At 49.6% G+C, this 16374-nt stretch overlaps 1 protein-coding gene across 3 annotated transcripts in view; it reads left to right on the top strand.

The window, feature by feature from the left end:
* The first annotated feature begins 375 nt into the window (after positions 1-375).
* Ak4 (adenylate kinase 4) overlaps positions 376-16374 on the top strand; it is a 56636-nt gene continuing 40637 nt past the window's right edge. Inside the window, exons 1-3 of one of the 3 annotated variants that reach the window (XM_085686308.2) lie at positions 376-495; positions 735-979; positions 1325-1607. In XM_085686308.2, the coding sequence (XP_085542434.2) occupies positions 455-495; positions 735-979; positions 1325-1602 (564 nt within the window). In that variant the 5' untranslated portion in view covers positions 376-454 and the 3' untranslated portion in view covers positions 1603-1607. Of the gene's footprint in view, positions 496-734; positions 980-1324; positions 1608-1665; positions 1927-16374 lie in introns of those variants that run through there. The other 2 variants (XM_048453159.3, XM_085686309.2) reach the window with 2 other exon arrangements.

Raw genomic sequence — 16374 nt, 5'->3', positions numbered from 1 at the left:
TAACATTGCTTAAGTATACGAATGAATGATTTATATTCCAAGCCTTTCTCCATCCCTACCTGCAAAGGTTGCGTAATAATATCCGAAAGCCTAGCATTGGACCCAGAGTAGGCGCTCAACAAGTTGTGTTTTTTCTTCCCCTTGACAATAGATTGGGTCTCCAGGCAGTTCCTTTCTCTCTGGGCGTCTCCATCTCCGTTCGCCCCCGCAGCCTCAGCCTGGCCCCGGACGCGACGGGAGGGGAGAGGAGGGGGCGCGGTGGCTGTAGCGGGGAGCCGGCTCCCGGCTTACGTAAGAAGCGAGTCCCGCGCGGCCAGCCCGCCGGGCAGAGACGGCGCCGCCCAGCGGGATCCAGCTAAGTCTGGCAGCGCTCCTTTCCGCCGAGGTGTGTCTCTCTCCAGCTGCTCAGGGTGGAGGTGTCCCCCCCCTTTCCCCCGCCCGCCTAATTCAGGAGATGGCCACTCTGGGGATGCGACCGTCACCAGGATGCGGTCGGTGAGCAGCTCGCGCTCAGCCCACGTGCGGGGACCAGCAGGGGCTCCCCGGGATCACGCGCCTGGGTTGGGGTCAGGAAAGGACCCGGGTGGGTCTAACTGACCTCTGACCCCAGAGGGCCGAGCTCCCTGGGCGGGGGCCCCAGCAGCCCTGCACCGGCGTGGCCCGGGGCGAGGAGGTGGCGGAGGGCGGGGCTGAGGGGCGGGGCCGTCTTAAAAAGCCTCTCCTTCGCCCTATAGGGGTGTTAGGCAAATCCCCGCGTGCGGAGGGTACCGAGGCAGGGGCTGTCGGGCCAAGTGCGCGGGCTGCCGTCCACGCCATCCCCTCCCCTCCAAAGCCATGGCTTCCAAACTCCTGCGCGCGGTCATCCTCGGGCCGCCAGGCTCGGGTAAAGGCACCGTATGCCAGAGGATCGCCCAGAACTTTGGCCTCCAGCATCTCTCCAGCGGCCACTTCTTGCGGGAGAACCTCAAGGCTAGCACGGGTGAGGGGCTGGGGCAAGGGGGGGCGAGGGTGGAGACGAGCTCGGCGGGGTGGTCGGACCGGGAGCGGGGCGGTCGCAGGCACGGGTCCCCGTCGGCGCCGGCGCCCTGCCCCCGCCCGCCCGCCCGCCCGCGTGTGCCCGTGCGGGCTCGTACGTGCCGCGGCGCATGCAGCCAGCCGCCCGCCCGCGCGGCTTAACCGCGCCCGAAGGAGGCCGAGGTTGGCCGGCAGCTCCTCTGACTGCACCGGTCGTCCGCGCGTGGGGAGGACCACGCGCTCCAGGCCAAGGGAACGCGAGCCGCTCGGCGGGATCCCTCACCGGCCTCTCACGCCGCCTCCCGTGCAGAAACCCTGGATCCCCCGTTGCCGAGCCGCCAGGAGCTGGGGACCGCGCGCCGCCCACCTGTGGGAGTCGCGGCCGCCGGCGCTCTGGGACTCTGCGGCGCGCACCCCCACGGCCCCCCGCGCGCGCTCCGGCCTGGAGCCAAGCGCTGCACGGCGGTGAAAGGCCTGTGGTCGCTGCAGGCGTCCGCGGCAAACTGTCACCTCCAACTCCCCTCCTCCTCAAGCTCTACTTGGCCGCCTGGAGACCCGGAGACTCGTTCTAATAAATTGCATTTTTGAGTTCAGCCTTTCTGCCAATGGCCTTTTGAGACTGTCCCTCGGCGGGTGCGGTGAAGTTGGCGATCTAGATTGCCCCATCTCTCCCTAGGCTTGCAAATTCTCCCTCTCCCCTCTTTCGGCTCCCTTTTCCAAAGGAATAAGCTTGAGAAGGCGAAGCAATAGCGAGGAACTACGGGGCGCCTACCCTTCTAGGATGCAGATGAGCGTAATTAGCAAATCCTTTATGAAGCTGAGGTCCTTCCCTAGCTTTGCTCTCACCTGTGTCCAAGTGGTTATTGGGCCTTAAGGACTAATCGTTCCTGAATCTGCATTTCAGAAGCATCTGTAAGTATGGGCAGGTGGGTGGAGGACAAGGCTGGAAAGCAGATTGAAATGAACCACTTTAAGCATCTGGAAGGCTGTTTATTTTTACTCTGAAGCAGGTTATAAAATCCAGTCTTTATTTGGATTCTCGGGGCACCTTCCCTCTGAACCTGTGGCTGAGATAGTGTACCACATTGTATTTTGTTACCTCGCCCCTTTGGCCCCATCACCGAGGATTGATTGAACTCAGGCCTTCGAATAGGCTAGGCTAGGCAGTTACCACACTCCTGAACGACACTCAAAACCGGTTTTAAGTTAAAATTTTAAGTTAAAATTTAAAATACTTGTATGTCTGTGTGGTCCTACCACTGTGCCTGTGGCGCTTAAGTCCTCAGCCTAGGTGACAAGCGCCTTTATACTTGGAGCCTTCTCACCCAGCCCTTAGATTTACGATAGAGCCTTATTAAGTTACTAGGCGTTCTTCTGTCCAGCCGGGGTTGTGGGCGCACCCCATCCCCAGTTAGATTCTTTTTCTCCGCTGAGGATCGAACTTCATGCGGGTGTGAATGCTACCTAGACTGTACTCCTGAGCTACGAGCCTCCCGGGCTCCTTGATTAATGTACTCCAGTATTTGCCTCTCCTCTTTTCTAATGCAGTCTTTCAGAATACAGTTTGGGAGGGGACAACCTGACTGTTTGTGTGTAGGGTTGGACTTCTAGATGGGGCTGTAGAAGCTGAGACAAGGCTAGCGTAATGTTCAGCCCATTTCATAGCATCCTCTGGACTTCTGGAATGAAGGACTGGTGGCCCTTTTCTGTATTTAGATGGGCAGTAGCGGAAGCCACCTTTATTGGTGGCTTTAGGCCGACTGGCTTCACTCAAAGGCCACGCACTTGATTTCAAAGTCACCATTTCCTGCCTATAGTTGATGGCCTTCATACTGAGGTAGGTGGCGAAATCTGGCAGCTTTCTGGTCAGGGCAGCCTGATTGAGGAGATGCATCCCTTGATGGTGCTCCTCCCTGGGTGGAGAAGGAAGGCAGCTTCCTGGTGCTCTGTCTCCTAGGCTCTGCTGTCCTGGCTGCTGCACATGGGGACAAAGACTTATGATTGCTCATCAGCCTTAAGTCTGAACTGTGTCATCATTGTATTAGCATAGCCTGGATGCTGGAACTAGCTATGGAGATCACTCCAGCCTCAGACATAGATCCATCTACCTCTACCTCCTGAGTGCTGAGTTTAAAGAAGGCCTGTGCCTCCCTCCACACCTGGCCCCATTTCCACTTTTTTAAAAAAGAGCTTGAAGAGCCAGCCGGGTGGTGGTGCTGGCGGTGCACACCTTTAATCCCAACACTTGGGAGGCAGAGGCAGCTGGACCTCTGAGTTCAAGGCCAGCCTCATCCACAAGAGCTAGTTCCAGGACAGGATCCAGAGCTATAGAGAAACTCTGTGTCGAAAAACATGCAAACAAACTAACTAAAAAAGAACTTTAAGAGAGGAGATATCTTTCTCTACTATCTTTTTACTTGGCTCTCTTTTCTTCTCACTTTAAAAAAAAGGGTTATTTTATTATATGTATGAATATTACATCTGTATGTGACCCATTTTCATGTCTCGTCCCTACATCGGTCAAAAGAGGGCATCAGGTGCCCCGAAACTAGAATTAAGATGGTTGAGACATGGTATGGATACCGGAAACCGGATGCAGGTCCTCTTGAGCATCCAGTGCTCTTAACCACTGAACCACCTCTCCATCCCCTATCATTTTTTTTAGTTTTTATTTTAATTTTAAGACAGTGTCTCACTATGTAGACTAGACTGTCTTGGAACTCAGATCCACCTACTTCTGCCTGTTTAAGAGTGGGATTAAGGTGTGTTCCACATTCTGTCCTGTTTTCAGTTTTTAAAATACCAGTTAATTTTTCTCTGTTTTGAAGTTTTATTTCTATAGTTCCATCCCCACCTCCACCCCCTCGAGACAGGGTTTCTCTGTGTAGCCCTGGCTGTCCTGAAACTCACTCTGTAGACCAGGCTGCCCTTGAACTCACAGAGATCCAGCCTTCCAAGTGCAGGGATTAAAGGCGTGCACCTGCCTTCATTCCTTCACCCTTTTCTCACATGGTAAAAGTGACTTAAATGTTTTGGAGACTCATCCGCCCCACCTCCCTTTTAATCTCTCCCATTAACTAATTAAAAAACGACCAGACAAAGAAGTGATAAAAGGCTGCAATTTGTTTTGAAAGTGGCTTGTTCCTAGTGGCGTGTGTGACGTGACGTCACATACTCTGTAGAAGTCTCTTTGAGAGTCTTAGGGACCACTTTGTTTTCCTGCCACCCACCTGCTGCTTGCTTCTAACCTCCCAGGGAAGCCAAGAACCCTTCTGAATATACAGTTTATAGTTGAAGTCTGAAGTTGACGATGAAACGACGCCTAGGAAGTCAGTAGCAATTTCGATGGGAAAGTAGCTCGGGCCATCTGCTACGGCCTGGATTTATTTGGGCAGGTTCTTGCCTTCATGGCTTGCCTCCTGTAGTCACAGTCTGGCTGGCAGAATGCTGCCCTGCAGGAAAGGGCCTATCTGACCTCAGTGCTCTGGAGAAGGAAGTCTTCTCGCTGGCCTGCAGGATCCATCTTCTTCCTCTGCACGTACCACGTTGATTGTATCAGCCGTTAGTGGAGTTCTGAAGGCCTGTAGCTACCCGCTTCATCTACTGGCCGCATATCTACTGGGTAGTGTGCTTGAGCGTAATCATATTGCTTACGAAAATGATGTACCTTTAGCTTTCTTTTCCCTAAAAAGTTGTCTGTGTCTGTCTGCCTATCAATCTGTCTATCGAGATGAGGCTGTGTATGTTAAAGGCTTGGCCTTTAACTTTCCCAAGTAGCCTAGGCCGAACCTGAACTCTTGAACTACCCAGCTCCCAGGTCCAGGATTATAGGCACGTGCCAGTTGGAGCAGCTCAATGGTGTGTGCCTCTTACTCTACCTTCTTCTGATAGTATGTGTTTCACCCCTGAAATTGGGGTCTGGCAAACTGCAATGCAGCAAAAAAGGGTTCATATCTTCTGTACTAAAGGTCTAAGTCCAGTCCTAAGATTGTGTGTGTGCTGTACCAGAAGTTTACACAGGCTGCTGCAGTTTGGTGAGTTTTGGATTGTGGTTAAGAGTGAGGTTTACAAAGGACTTGAGATTATCTTCGCGATAGTTGCTTTTCCCTTGGCCTTCCCTGAACTGCCTGGGCTGTGCAGGCCGAGGCTTATCAAATACCTTCTTTGAGGACCCGCCTCCAGGTCTTTAGCTTGTATTTTCTTAGCACACACAGTGAAGAACTAGAAAAGGCTTGCCTTAAGATGCAAGGACCTGAGCCCTGCATTCTCTCACGGGGAGTGTTAGCTCCCCCCTCTTCCACTCATACCACCCACGCGTGTATGTGTATAAACACTCAGGCATACTTGCACCTACAAAGCTGGTACACTATAGAATGAATCCCCTTAAAACATTCTATTTGCGGTGGGAATGTAGTTCAGTTGCTAGGGTACTTGCCCAGCACTGACAAAGTACTGGTGGCTTTGAGTCCTAACGCCGTGCGTGCCTGGTGTGCACATCTGTAATATATATAGAAGGTTGAAGTACATAGGTCCAGATTAACCTGGGCTCAGGCCCCATGGGGAAAATGTGTCTCAGAAGGAACAACAAAAAAAAAACCCTCCAGAACGCTGATATTTTGTGATAGCTTTCTTTGCTAGGTTTTATCTGAAGGATATAAAGATCCTGTTTTAAGGCTCAGATAGTGGTGTTAAAAAAAAAAACAAAAGGGGCTGGAGAGATGGCTCAGTGGTTAAGAGCATTGCCTGCTCTTCCAAAGGTTCTGAGTTCAATTCCCAGCAACCACATGGTGGCTCAAAACCATCTGTAATGAGGTCTGGTGCCCTCTTCTGGCCTCCAGGCATATGCGTAGGCAGAATATTGTATAAATAAATAAATACATAAATATTTTTTAAAAAAAAACAAAAAAAAAAAACAAAAAACAGGCCCCTTGTAATATTGGAGTCTAGTATCTCAAGGGTAAAAGAATTGGAGACGTTCCATTTGGAAGCATCTTGGACTTGACTAAAGAAAAGATGTTCAAGAAGAAACCTGTTTCTGTTCTTAATTAATATTAACTGCAGCTCTTGCCAGGGTCTTACAGATGGACTAGCTTTTCAAATGAGGCTCTGAGCTGATCCTCCGTGAAAAGATGACCTCGTTCAAAGGGCTCAGGCTTTTGGGTACTCATTAAGTATAAATGTGCAACTTACATAAGAGTGAAATTTTCTGAGACTTGAGGGTAGATGGGTTTGGAGACCTGAGTCGGATCGGTATTACATCTAAAGTAACTTGAAATGGTTAGTTTCTACTGGTACATCCCAGGGTCTTGGGCACAGCCCAGGATTTCTAGGGTATGCAACATTCTGCTTTCCCCATTGGGTGAGACCCAGGACCAAGTCAATGAAGGGCCGGACAGTCTCTTGGGCTATAGATCTAGCCTAGTTGGTAGGTGCCTAGTGTGCAGGAAGCCCTTGGTTTGATCCTGTGCTCTATGTAAACAGAAAAGTCAGCGTATTGAGTCTAGCCTGGGTTCTGGACGTCTGAACTCAAGGCTTTTGTGCTTCTGCACAGCAGGCATTTGGTCTTGCTGCAGCCTCTGCAGTGCTGGTATTTTTTTTTTTTAAAGCTTTTCTTTTTTAATGTTTATTGGTGTTTTACCTGTGTGCATGTCCGTGTGAGGAAGTCAGAAGCTCTGGGACTGGAGTTACAGACGGGTGTGAACTGCCACGTAGGTGCTGGGAAATGAACCCGGGTCCTCTGGAAGAGCAGCCAGTGCTCTGAACTGCTGAGCCATCTCTCCAGTCCCTTGCCCAGTTTTATGTGTTGCTTGGGATTGAAGCCAGAGCGTCTGCATGCTAGGCAAGCTGTGGACCAGCTGAGGTATATTGTTTAAATTGTTTCCGTGGGTTATTCTAAGCAAATAACTCAGTAGAATTAACATTGACGTCATCACCTAATTTTCCGATATCCTCTGAATTCCATTTGCTTATCCACCAGTGTGTTTTCTAAGATCCGGTTTAACAGTGCACATTTCATAGAGTCACTAAATCTTCTTTGTCTTGTGCAATCTCAGTTTAGTTTCCTTTTTCCCTTTTTTTTCTTCCTTTGAGTTTCTTAATTTTCTCAAATCTTTCACAACTTTGGTTTTTTTGGGACAGGGTCTGCTCACATAGCCCATTCTGGCCTTGAATTGTTGATTCATCTCTCTCGGCCTCTTGAATGCTGGGATTATAGGTGTGTGCCATCATTCTTGGCTTCCAAACCCAGCTCCAGTCTTTAATGTCCTCGTGGAAGAGCACAAGAGTGTCTTTGACGCTTTCAGTTTGTGTTGCAGTGTCTGAAGGCTTACTTCACACGGTGAGTAGTTGCAGGAGGACCTCAGAGCCCCTGGAAACCTCTCCTGGATGCTCAGAGATGCTCAGGCTGCACTTTGAGACCCGTGGACATAACTAGTCTTCTGCTACTGGGGATGGGGTTGGAGTCTCCTGGTGGGCAAGCAGGTGGTGTTGAATACTACAGTGTCTGGCAGTGAGTGTTAGGATCTGGGCAGCGTGGCTTGTGAGGCACAAAGTGGTGGAATAAGGTGGATTCTCTGAAAGGACTGCACAGCTGCAAGAGAAGCAGGCAGGCAACTGGAGAGTTGCAAGAGTGCATGCCTGGCTCTCGGGACATAGGGAAAGGATGGCTTGAGGGGGCGGGGATACCTTAACAGGGTCTTGCTTGCCCTGTGTCCTGTTCTCACAGTGTAGTCTTGGATGGTCTCAGACTCCCCCGTCTTGCTGCATCAGTCTTGTGAGTATTGGGACTCCTTTTAAAAATTACTTATTTATTGTTATTAGCTCCCCCTCCCCATAGGTCAGAGGACAACTTTCATGATTAGTTTTTTTTTTTCCCCTCCAAGTTTATGTGTGTTCTGGGGCTCAAACTCAGATTGTCAGGCTTGTGTGGCGAGCTCGTTACCCACTGAGCCGTCTTGCTAGCCCTTGTTGGGGAGCACTTTAGAGGAAGTGGGTCCTAGTCAGGGCTAGTATTGCTGGGGTGAAATGCCATTACCTAAAGCACCTTGGGGCTGAAAGAGTTTATTTGACTTACAGTGCTCATCATCCTGCCCTGAAGGAAGTCAGAATGGGAGCTCACACAGAGCAGGAACCTGGAGGCAGGAGCTGATGCAGGAGGGCTGCTTATGGCATTCTCCTTATGGCTCAGCCTGCTTTCTCCTAGAACCCAGGACCACCAGCCTGGAGTGGCCCCACCCACAGTGGACTGGACCCTCCCAAATCAATCACTAATTAAGAACATGCCCTACAGGCTTGCCTACAGCCTGATCTTCTGGGGGCATTTTCTCAACTGAGGCTCCCTCCTCTCCGATGACTCTAGCTTGTGCCAGCGCTAGGTGTTTCTTGAACTGCATTTGGCAGGTGACAGCCGTTATCGGGCGAGGAGATGGGCTGAATTATGATAACACAGCCGAGGACTCCCTTTAGAACTGTTGGCTGGCCACTGGAGTTTGCCACTGGAGTTTGCGGACACACCTTTGTAGAGCTTCATTTCAGTCTGCCTTAGCATCCCTACTGTCAAAGCAAAGGGTTATTTTATCATGATGGTGTTTCGCACAGGCCAAACCGAAGCATGGCTGCTGAGCTGCACCAAGTCTCCAGCTCCCGTCGCTTGTGCTTTAAGATACTCATAAGAATAATGTATCGGGGCTGGAGAGATGACTCAGCAGTTAGGAGCGCATAGTACTTTTGTAGAGGACCTGAGTTGAATTCTACAGTATTCATGGGTAGTTCACAACTGGCTTTAATTTCACCTCTAGGGGATCTGACACCTGCCTCCCACTGGGGCATGTTGCTCACACAAGCGCGCGCACACACACACACACACACACACACACACACACTTTAAAAACTAGTATAACGTACTTTATGAAACGTTATGAACTTTCTAGAATTCAAGTGATGGCTAATGATCATGAAGCTGCTAAACTGGTGCTGTATTACAGCTCTCTGATTTGTAAATTGAAGTGATGTTTTCCTTGTGAAGTTTTTGGGCTTTCTCCAGCCGTCGGGCATTCAAACACAGGCTTCCTTTAGCAAACTGAGTTTGGTCTTTTTTTTCCCCCCAAACATAGGTAGGTGCTAAAGAGTATTTACATGTCGTTCCCCCCCCCCCATTGACATTTAGTTCTCTTTGGCCTTTTAGACACAGTACAAAAGGTCTCATTTGTCTAGCACCATGAAGTTCATTTGGGACGGTTGATGTTACATTTTAACAGTCTCACCTCCAAAGCCCGAGAACTTTCGTACTCAGGAAATGGCCGGGTAGCAAGCATTCGCCCTGTGTGGAAATAGTGCATCATGAGTCCTGATCATCAGGTCCGGAAGAAGCTGAAGATTAACTGTTTTCTACACGTGGCACTTTAATAGGCATCACTTCTTAAATTTTTGATTTGCATCACTGACCAGGACCCTGCCTGGCGCTTTGTGATTCTTGGGCCTTGGCCTTCAGTTTGCAGCATCTGGCAGGCTCGGGATGCCTGCCTCTGCTGTTCTATTAGTTATAGTCTATTTGCCTGTCCACACAGTAGCAGTTCTTGCTGTATAATTCTAAAATAAGTAAGTGGCCCCAGAGATTGAGCAATTTGCCCTAGGTCAGACAGCTAGATCAGCTGACATTCAGACCTGGGACTCTTGAGCCGGACTTGGGCTCATCCTGTCACGTTGCCTTCCTGGCACTGGGGGTTCGAGTAGCACGTGTTTGCCTCAAGTTCCCGGTCTTGCCACATCGCCTGGGCAAGTTTGAAACTGTCTGTAGCCCAGGCTGTCCTGGAACTTGGGGAGATTAGATCCTTCTACCTCTTACCTGGTTAGAAATGCCTTTTGAGATAGTGGATCTTAACCTGTTTGCCTGCTGACACAAAGCGTTTCACACTGTCCTTTAAAGCAGCGGGAATTCCTTTTGACATTTCTTGGAGCGGAGAGACAGAAACAGGGTCTGTGAAGGCCTGATTGACTGGCCTGGCCAGTAACTCGGTGTGTAGCCCAGACCGGCTGTGAATTTGACCTTCCTGCCTCAGCCTCCTGGCGTGCTGGAATCGCAGGGGCGCAGGGGCATGCCACCTTGCCGGGTCATTTCACACACTCCTGAAGACTGGCGGTTTCCAGGCTCGAGGCATCCTCAGGATCTTTGATTCTGTGCTGGCTCCCTGAGCTCTGATCATGTGCTAACGGGATGAACGGTGTGTGTGTGTGTGGGGGGGGGGGGTGGCGGGAGGAGGTTAAGTGCTGCGTGAAACACTTCGTTGCTGCTGTGTTGGAACATTTATTATGTGTGTTTATGCAAGGTGGTTGTGCGCTCATTCACAGGACAGTTTGTGGGGGTCAGTTCTACTCTGGGGACTGTTATGGAGCAGTCAGAAGTCACCAGGCTTGGCAGCGAGTGCCGTTACCTTCTGAGCCGTCATGCCCACCACCCCTCCACTTCTTTAGTTTTTTGACGTGTTGTCTGACCAGGTAGCCCCAGGCAAGCTTTATAGCCAATGTTTTTTTCCTTCTGCCCCAGCTTCCCACTGAGTGCTGGGATTGCAGGCTTGGTCGCTGTGCCCAGCTCGTAAGTTGCTTCTCTCGCCCTGATGCTGTAACTCTGCCGATGAACTATGCTGTAAACTATAACTGAGCTATACCCCCAGCCTTGTGCCTTTTGTCATAGGGGAAGTAACCCCATTCTCAAGGGAGATCAGGTGGCCTCGTGAGCTAATAATACCTTTAAAAGCTTCACCTTTTAATATTACCATTGCAATTATCTGAAGTCTTTAGGTGTAGGGGACACATTTGATAGAAGCCTGGCAGGTGGCAGAAAACCCTAGCAGCTTAGCTCTTCACAGGTGTGTTGAGGTGCAAACGCCAATTGAAGTTGGGAGGGCAGGGCGGCACATACTCCAAATACTAGCACTCAGGAAACTGAGGCAGGAGGATTGATTGAGAATTCCAGCCCAGGCTGGGTGGTTGTTAAGAGGAAACAAGTTAGCTAGATAGAGGTTTACCCTCAAAACAGTTTTGAACAACACATCCGTGAAGAAGGAAACGCCGCCCCCAATCCCAAAAAGGACCGAAAAGGTCTAAAATAGAAACCATCTGTGGTGGCCAGGAGGTAGCAGTGAGGCTTCATTGTGACAGTGTGAGACCTGGAATATTGCCGGAGCCCAGTGTTCCCTTCATTGGGCATTTGCCAGCAGCTCCGTGCCAGTGTTAGGCATGGGGAGGCATGCAGGCAAAGCTCGTTCTGACCTTGAGGCATTTAGGGCTCAGGGTTCAGGTTGTGGCTCTCAAGATGTTCCCCTGAGGTGTGCGTGTGTGGGTGGAGTGTTGAAGCCAGAGACCTGGTGGGCGGGGGACACTGCTCAGATGTAACCTTCCCTGGTGCGGCTTTCATTCTCTGGATCTGTTTTCAGCCTTGCCTTTGAAGCTCGTCCACGCTGTTCCCACCGCGGGTGGGTACCATCTGTACCTTCAGCTGGGCGTTCATTTTCTCCTCCCAGTGGCAGGTTCCCTTTGATTATTAATGACTTCAGCCATAGCCTCTCACCGATTAAATAGTAAAGTTAATTAGTGGCAGTCAAGTTCAGAGACTTTGGACGTAAGCTCAACAGGGTGAAGTGTGACTTTTCTTATGTTTTACGTCCCATTTAAGTGTATCAAGAAGATAGTATTCCGCCGTGATGACTGGTCACTGGAAGGCCACTTTGTGCGAGGTGGGCAGGCACTCTACCACAGAGCTACAGCGAGATCAGACTGAAGGCAGTTCTCTGAGGAGATGTTTGACCTGAGCTCCAGGTGGAGCAGCGACGTTAAAGTGGAAAAGAGAGGAACCTGGTCCATTCTGGTCATGGTATGGATGGAGGACCCTAGGCTCAGGGTCTTTTGAGTGATCAGATTTTTTACTGAAGAAATGCATTTCTGTTGCTGTTAATATGTAATAAACTAGCTTTACTGAGATAAAATTTGCATGCGGTAAACTTGGTCCTTTAGAAATGTTCAGATGGGCTCCTCGGGTAAAAGTGCTTGCCCTACAAGTTTGGTAACTTGAGTTCAGTTCCCAGAACCAGCAACCCAAGTGAAAAGCCGCGTGCACCTGTAATTCCAACCCTCCTATAGGCAGGTGGGACACTCACTTGGAAGCTCGTGGGACTGTAGCATATGCACAAGAAGCAAGAGAGACCCTACTTCAAAACGAGGTGAAAGCCGAGAACAAGCTTCTGACATCCACAAATAAGTCTCGAGACCCTTTCAAGGCCACGTGTTCCAGTTGCCCACTACCACGAAACAAAAATAACTGAACAAGTCTAGCTAAGTGTGCATTGGCTGCAATCCCAGCTTCTTCAGAGGTTGAGGCAGAAGGATTGTGAGTTCAAGGCCAGCCTGGGCTACAAGGGGAGTTCTCAGACTCTCAGAATAAATCAGCTAATGGGCTTGCTTAGCACGCGTTAGGCCCTCTGTTTGCTCTCTACCAAACAGTCCACACAGATCAGCCGAGCTCCGAATCCTACACCTGTAATCTCAGCCTTTGGGAAGCTGAAGCAAGAGGAGATTGTGGGTTCGAGGTCAACATGACTGTGTGTGAGACCCACATTTGATAGAACAACAGAAAACAAAACAAGAATCCCGAAGAAAAGCTCTCCAGACATAGGAGTCAGTGTGTTTTACAGAGTGGTAAAGCCACTATTATCACCTAATCATAAGTTTCCCAGTCTCAGAGAGACCCTGTGCCCATTAGCAGGTGGCCCGTCCCCATCTCCCACCTTCTAGTCTCTGATCTTTGAGTCCTGCTCGTAGGCTCCGGCTTCAGATCTTCTGCCTCTGCCTCCCGAATGCTGGTGTTGCCCCATTCCACCTTGTTAGCAGCAGCAGGTATGCTCGCCACAGTGCGAGCCTGTCTTTGAGCTTTGGCTCCTCTAGTGGTGTAAAGTGGTTCCGGTTTGTGGCACGTCTGTCCCTGCGCTGCTGCCTGTCTGTCCCCACTGGAAAACTATCAGTTTAGGTCTCTCCCGTGTTAAAACGGGCTCATTGGTCTTTTTATTCAGTTCATTCTTATTTTTGATATTAGTCTTCTTGAAGAGAGCAGCCAGTGTAGACAGCGTCTGTGATAGAGTTCCAAGTTCGTCCTTACATGGTAACTATGGGTAACATCTTAGGGCATGCTCTCTCTTTTTCCAAAAGAAAGGTTGGTTTTTCACCTGCGTCAGTTCCAGTCCCTCAGTTTTAGGGAAATGACTGCAGCTTTGGAGGAAGGACAAAATCTCTTTCCACAGAGTTCTGTTGTGGTTTTCCAGAGTTCTTGGGGACTAAACGTTACGCATAGCAATGAACCTGGTAAGTTTTAAGTATTCAATTTCTTAAACTGTCTTAGAATTGAAAGGGATTTTGGGTCATTCTGCCCAAGTGGCCATTTTAGCCTGCTCCCTTCTGTGGCAGCTGACTGCTCACCCCCAGGCATTGAGAGTGGCTTTTTCATTGCTGCATAAGTCTGATTGTTGGGAGACTTTTCTTTTATTCCCCCCATACAGAGATGAAAGCCAAGTCCTTGAAATGACCATCAGGAAGCTGCCATCCGTTTGTCCAGCTTCTGTCTTCAGTGTCACATAAATTACATCCCCTGGCCCTTCAGATACTGAATAGTTTCACGGCACCTCTGAGAAGAAGAGCCCTACTTTCCTGTGATTATGTCGCTGGACTGACCTAGCTTGCTTGCTCGCTCTCTCCTTCCCCCATCTTTCCCCCTCCCTCCATCCTTTCCATTTATCCGTCCATCCTTCCTCCCATGTGTGTGTGTGTGTGTGTGTGTGTGTACACATGTATACATATGTAGTATGTGGGAGTGGTTATGTGTTCTGTGCAGTCAGGAGAAAAGCTGTGCTTTTGGTTTTGAATGAGTGAATTCATGAAGAGTGTAGCGAGCAACGGAATAACTAACAAGGAACAAAGAAGTAGCAGACAGCTAACAAGACATCAGATCAGGAGCTCAAACTCGGTATCCAGTGGAGATGCCTGGTGTAGCCCATTGAGCAAGCATCGTCAAATCAGAGACTCACCAACGTCCAGCAGAGATCAACTGGGGAAACCGAGGCAGTCAGTTGGAGTTCCCTACTGAGCCTTCTCTCCATGGCTGAGCTTCCCATGGCTGAACTGCTGATTTCCTTGGCCACCGTGCCCACTTTATCATGGACTAGACACTAGTAACATCTGGTGGAAATGGTTTGCCTTCTGGCTGTTCTCAACACACATGGTGTTTTTACCTGTGGACTGTTGTGGTGTTCTTGTCCTTCCTGTTATAGAGTTAGGGGGACCAGTCCATCCCGAGAAAAGGAGCCTTGGATTTAAAGTGGGCCTGGAGTGGAGGGGAGGACAGCCTCTCTTCAGAGCTGTTGTCCCAGTGAGCTCCCACAGCACAGGACACACAGTATCCCTGTGTATGTGTGTTTGCATGCATGCGTGCTTTCTAGGGGTCAAATTTGGGTGTTACTCTTTGGAAGCCATTCAACTGTTTTTGTTTTTCTTTAAGATAGGGCCACACTGGGGTATGGGACTCACCAGTTGGTTAGGCTGGCTGGCCAGGGAGCCTCAGAAATCCCATTGCCTCTGTCTCTAGCACTATGAATGCAAACTTGTGTCATCATGCCAAGCTTTTTCATGTGTGTAGCGGGATTGAGTTGAAGTCCTCATGCTTGTGATGAGCATTTCCTGACTGAGCTATTTTATCTACCTAGCTCCTCTTTATTCTTCTGGGTTTTAATACAGGGTCTCACTGTAGGCCAGACTGGCATCAACTCAAGGCCTGCCTTTTCTGATACATGCTTTGACTCTATAGACTGGGGACTCCCTATGCTGCCGAGGGCCTCGAACAACTCCTGCCACTGAGTGCTGGGATTACAAATGTGAAATGTGAGCCACGGTTTAATTTTTGCCATGACTCCAATTTTGATGACTACCACCAACCGCCGCCAGTGGCTAAAGGGAACTGTTTTAGCTGTTGAGGGCTTCCCATTGTCTTCTGCTTTCTCTCAATTTTCATGTTATTTCAGGCATTCTGAAGACGATATCCTGTCCTGCTTAGCCTTGTAAAAACTCCTGGTATAACCACAGCTGCATTCTTGTACTCAGGAAGCAGGAGTAGAAGGATCAATAAATGCAAGTCCAGTCCTAGTCTGCACGGGTCTGTCCCAAAAGAGATCCATAGTCAGGCACTGTCTCACTGCCCTTTTCTCCCTGCTAAAGCGCATGGTATCTGAGCATGTGTGTGTGTGTGTGAACGTGTGTGAGCGTCATCAGAACCTAAATGTCAGACTCCAACTCCAATTCCTTAGGGTACTCATTTTGTTCTGCCCTTTGATTCGGGGCTGGAAATCCTTCCAGCCCTTTGGCCAGGTCAAGAGTTGTCTGATCATGAACTGTTAGGTGCTGGGTATCCCCTCTCTCCCAGCTTCAGTACTGCCGAGCATTGCTCAACAGCAAACACGTGGAGATTTTATTTACCCAGTTACCTGTAGTAGTCGTTCATTTGCATTGTTTCCCATGTATTATTACTCTTTTTGGTATGTGTAGGTGTGCTTGTGAGTTTGAACCCATGTATTGTGTATGGGGGCCAAAAGTCAGCCTTGGGGGTCATTCTCCACTTCAGGCTTCATCCATCTTTTTGTTTGTTTTTTCTATACAGGGTTTCTCTGTGTAACAGCCCTGGCTGTCCTGGAACTCACTCTGTAGACCAGGCTGGCCTTGAACTCAGATCCATGAGCCTCTGCCTCAACTAAGGTCACAGAGCTGGGGTGGGCGCCACTGAGAGCCCAAGGTCAGAGATGGGGTGGATATCACTGATCAAGCGCTCTACATTGCGTCCCTTAACTTAAACAAATACCACAAATACCGTTTCGGAATTTAGAGGGTTACCAATACAGGGCTGGGGAGATTTCTAGTAGTCAAGCGCTTGTCAGGTGAGCTAGAGAACAGGTCAATACACAGAATCCAAACTAAAAGAAAGTCACAACGGTGGCTAGTGCTTGCAATCCCAGCACTAGGGAGGCAGCAGGATCCCTGGGGTTCCCTAACAAGTGAACTTAACTGAGGAGTTTTCAAGAAAGTGAGATACTCTAAAAGTGAGGAGGAGAGCTAGAGATGACTTGGTGGTTCACCGGTTGCTCTTGCAGAACGTGGGGTACCATTCCCAGCACCCACACATATGGTGGTTCACTGCCTATGATTCATTACAGAACATCCAGCATCCTTGTCTGACCTCTAAGGGACCCAGGTACACATGTGGTGCTCATACATGCAGGCACTCACCTATACTCACAAAGTTAATAAAAAAAAAAAGCCAAGTGTGGTGGCGCA

This window comes from Myodes glareolus, chromosome 3 (assembly GCF_982192425.1).
Source record: "Myodes glareolus chromosome 3, mMyoGla1.1, whole genome shotgun sequence".
Lineage (NCBI taxonomy): Eukaryota > Metazoa > Chordata > Mammalia > Rodentia > Cricetidae > Myodes > Myodes glareolus.
The sequence above is the reverse complement of the archived record's forward strand: the minus strand, read 5'-3'. Positions and strand labels throughout refer to the sequence as shown.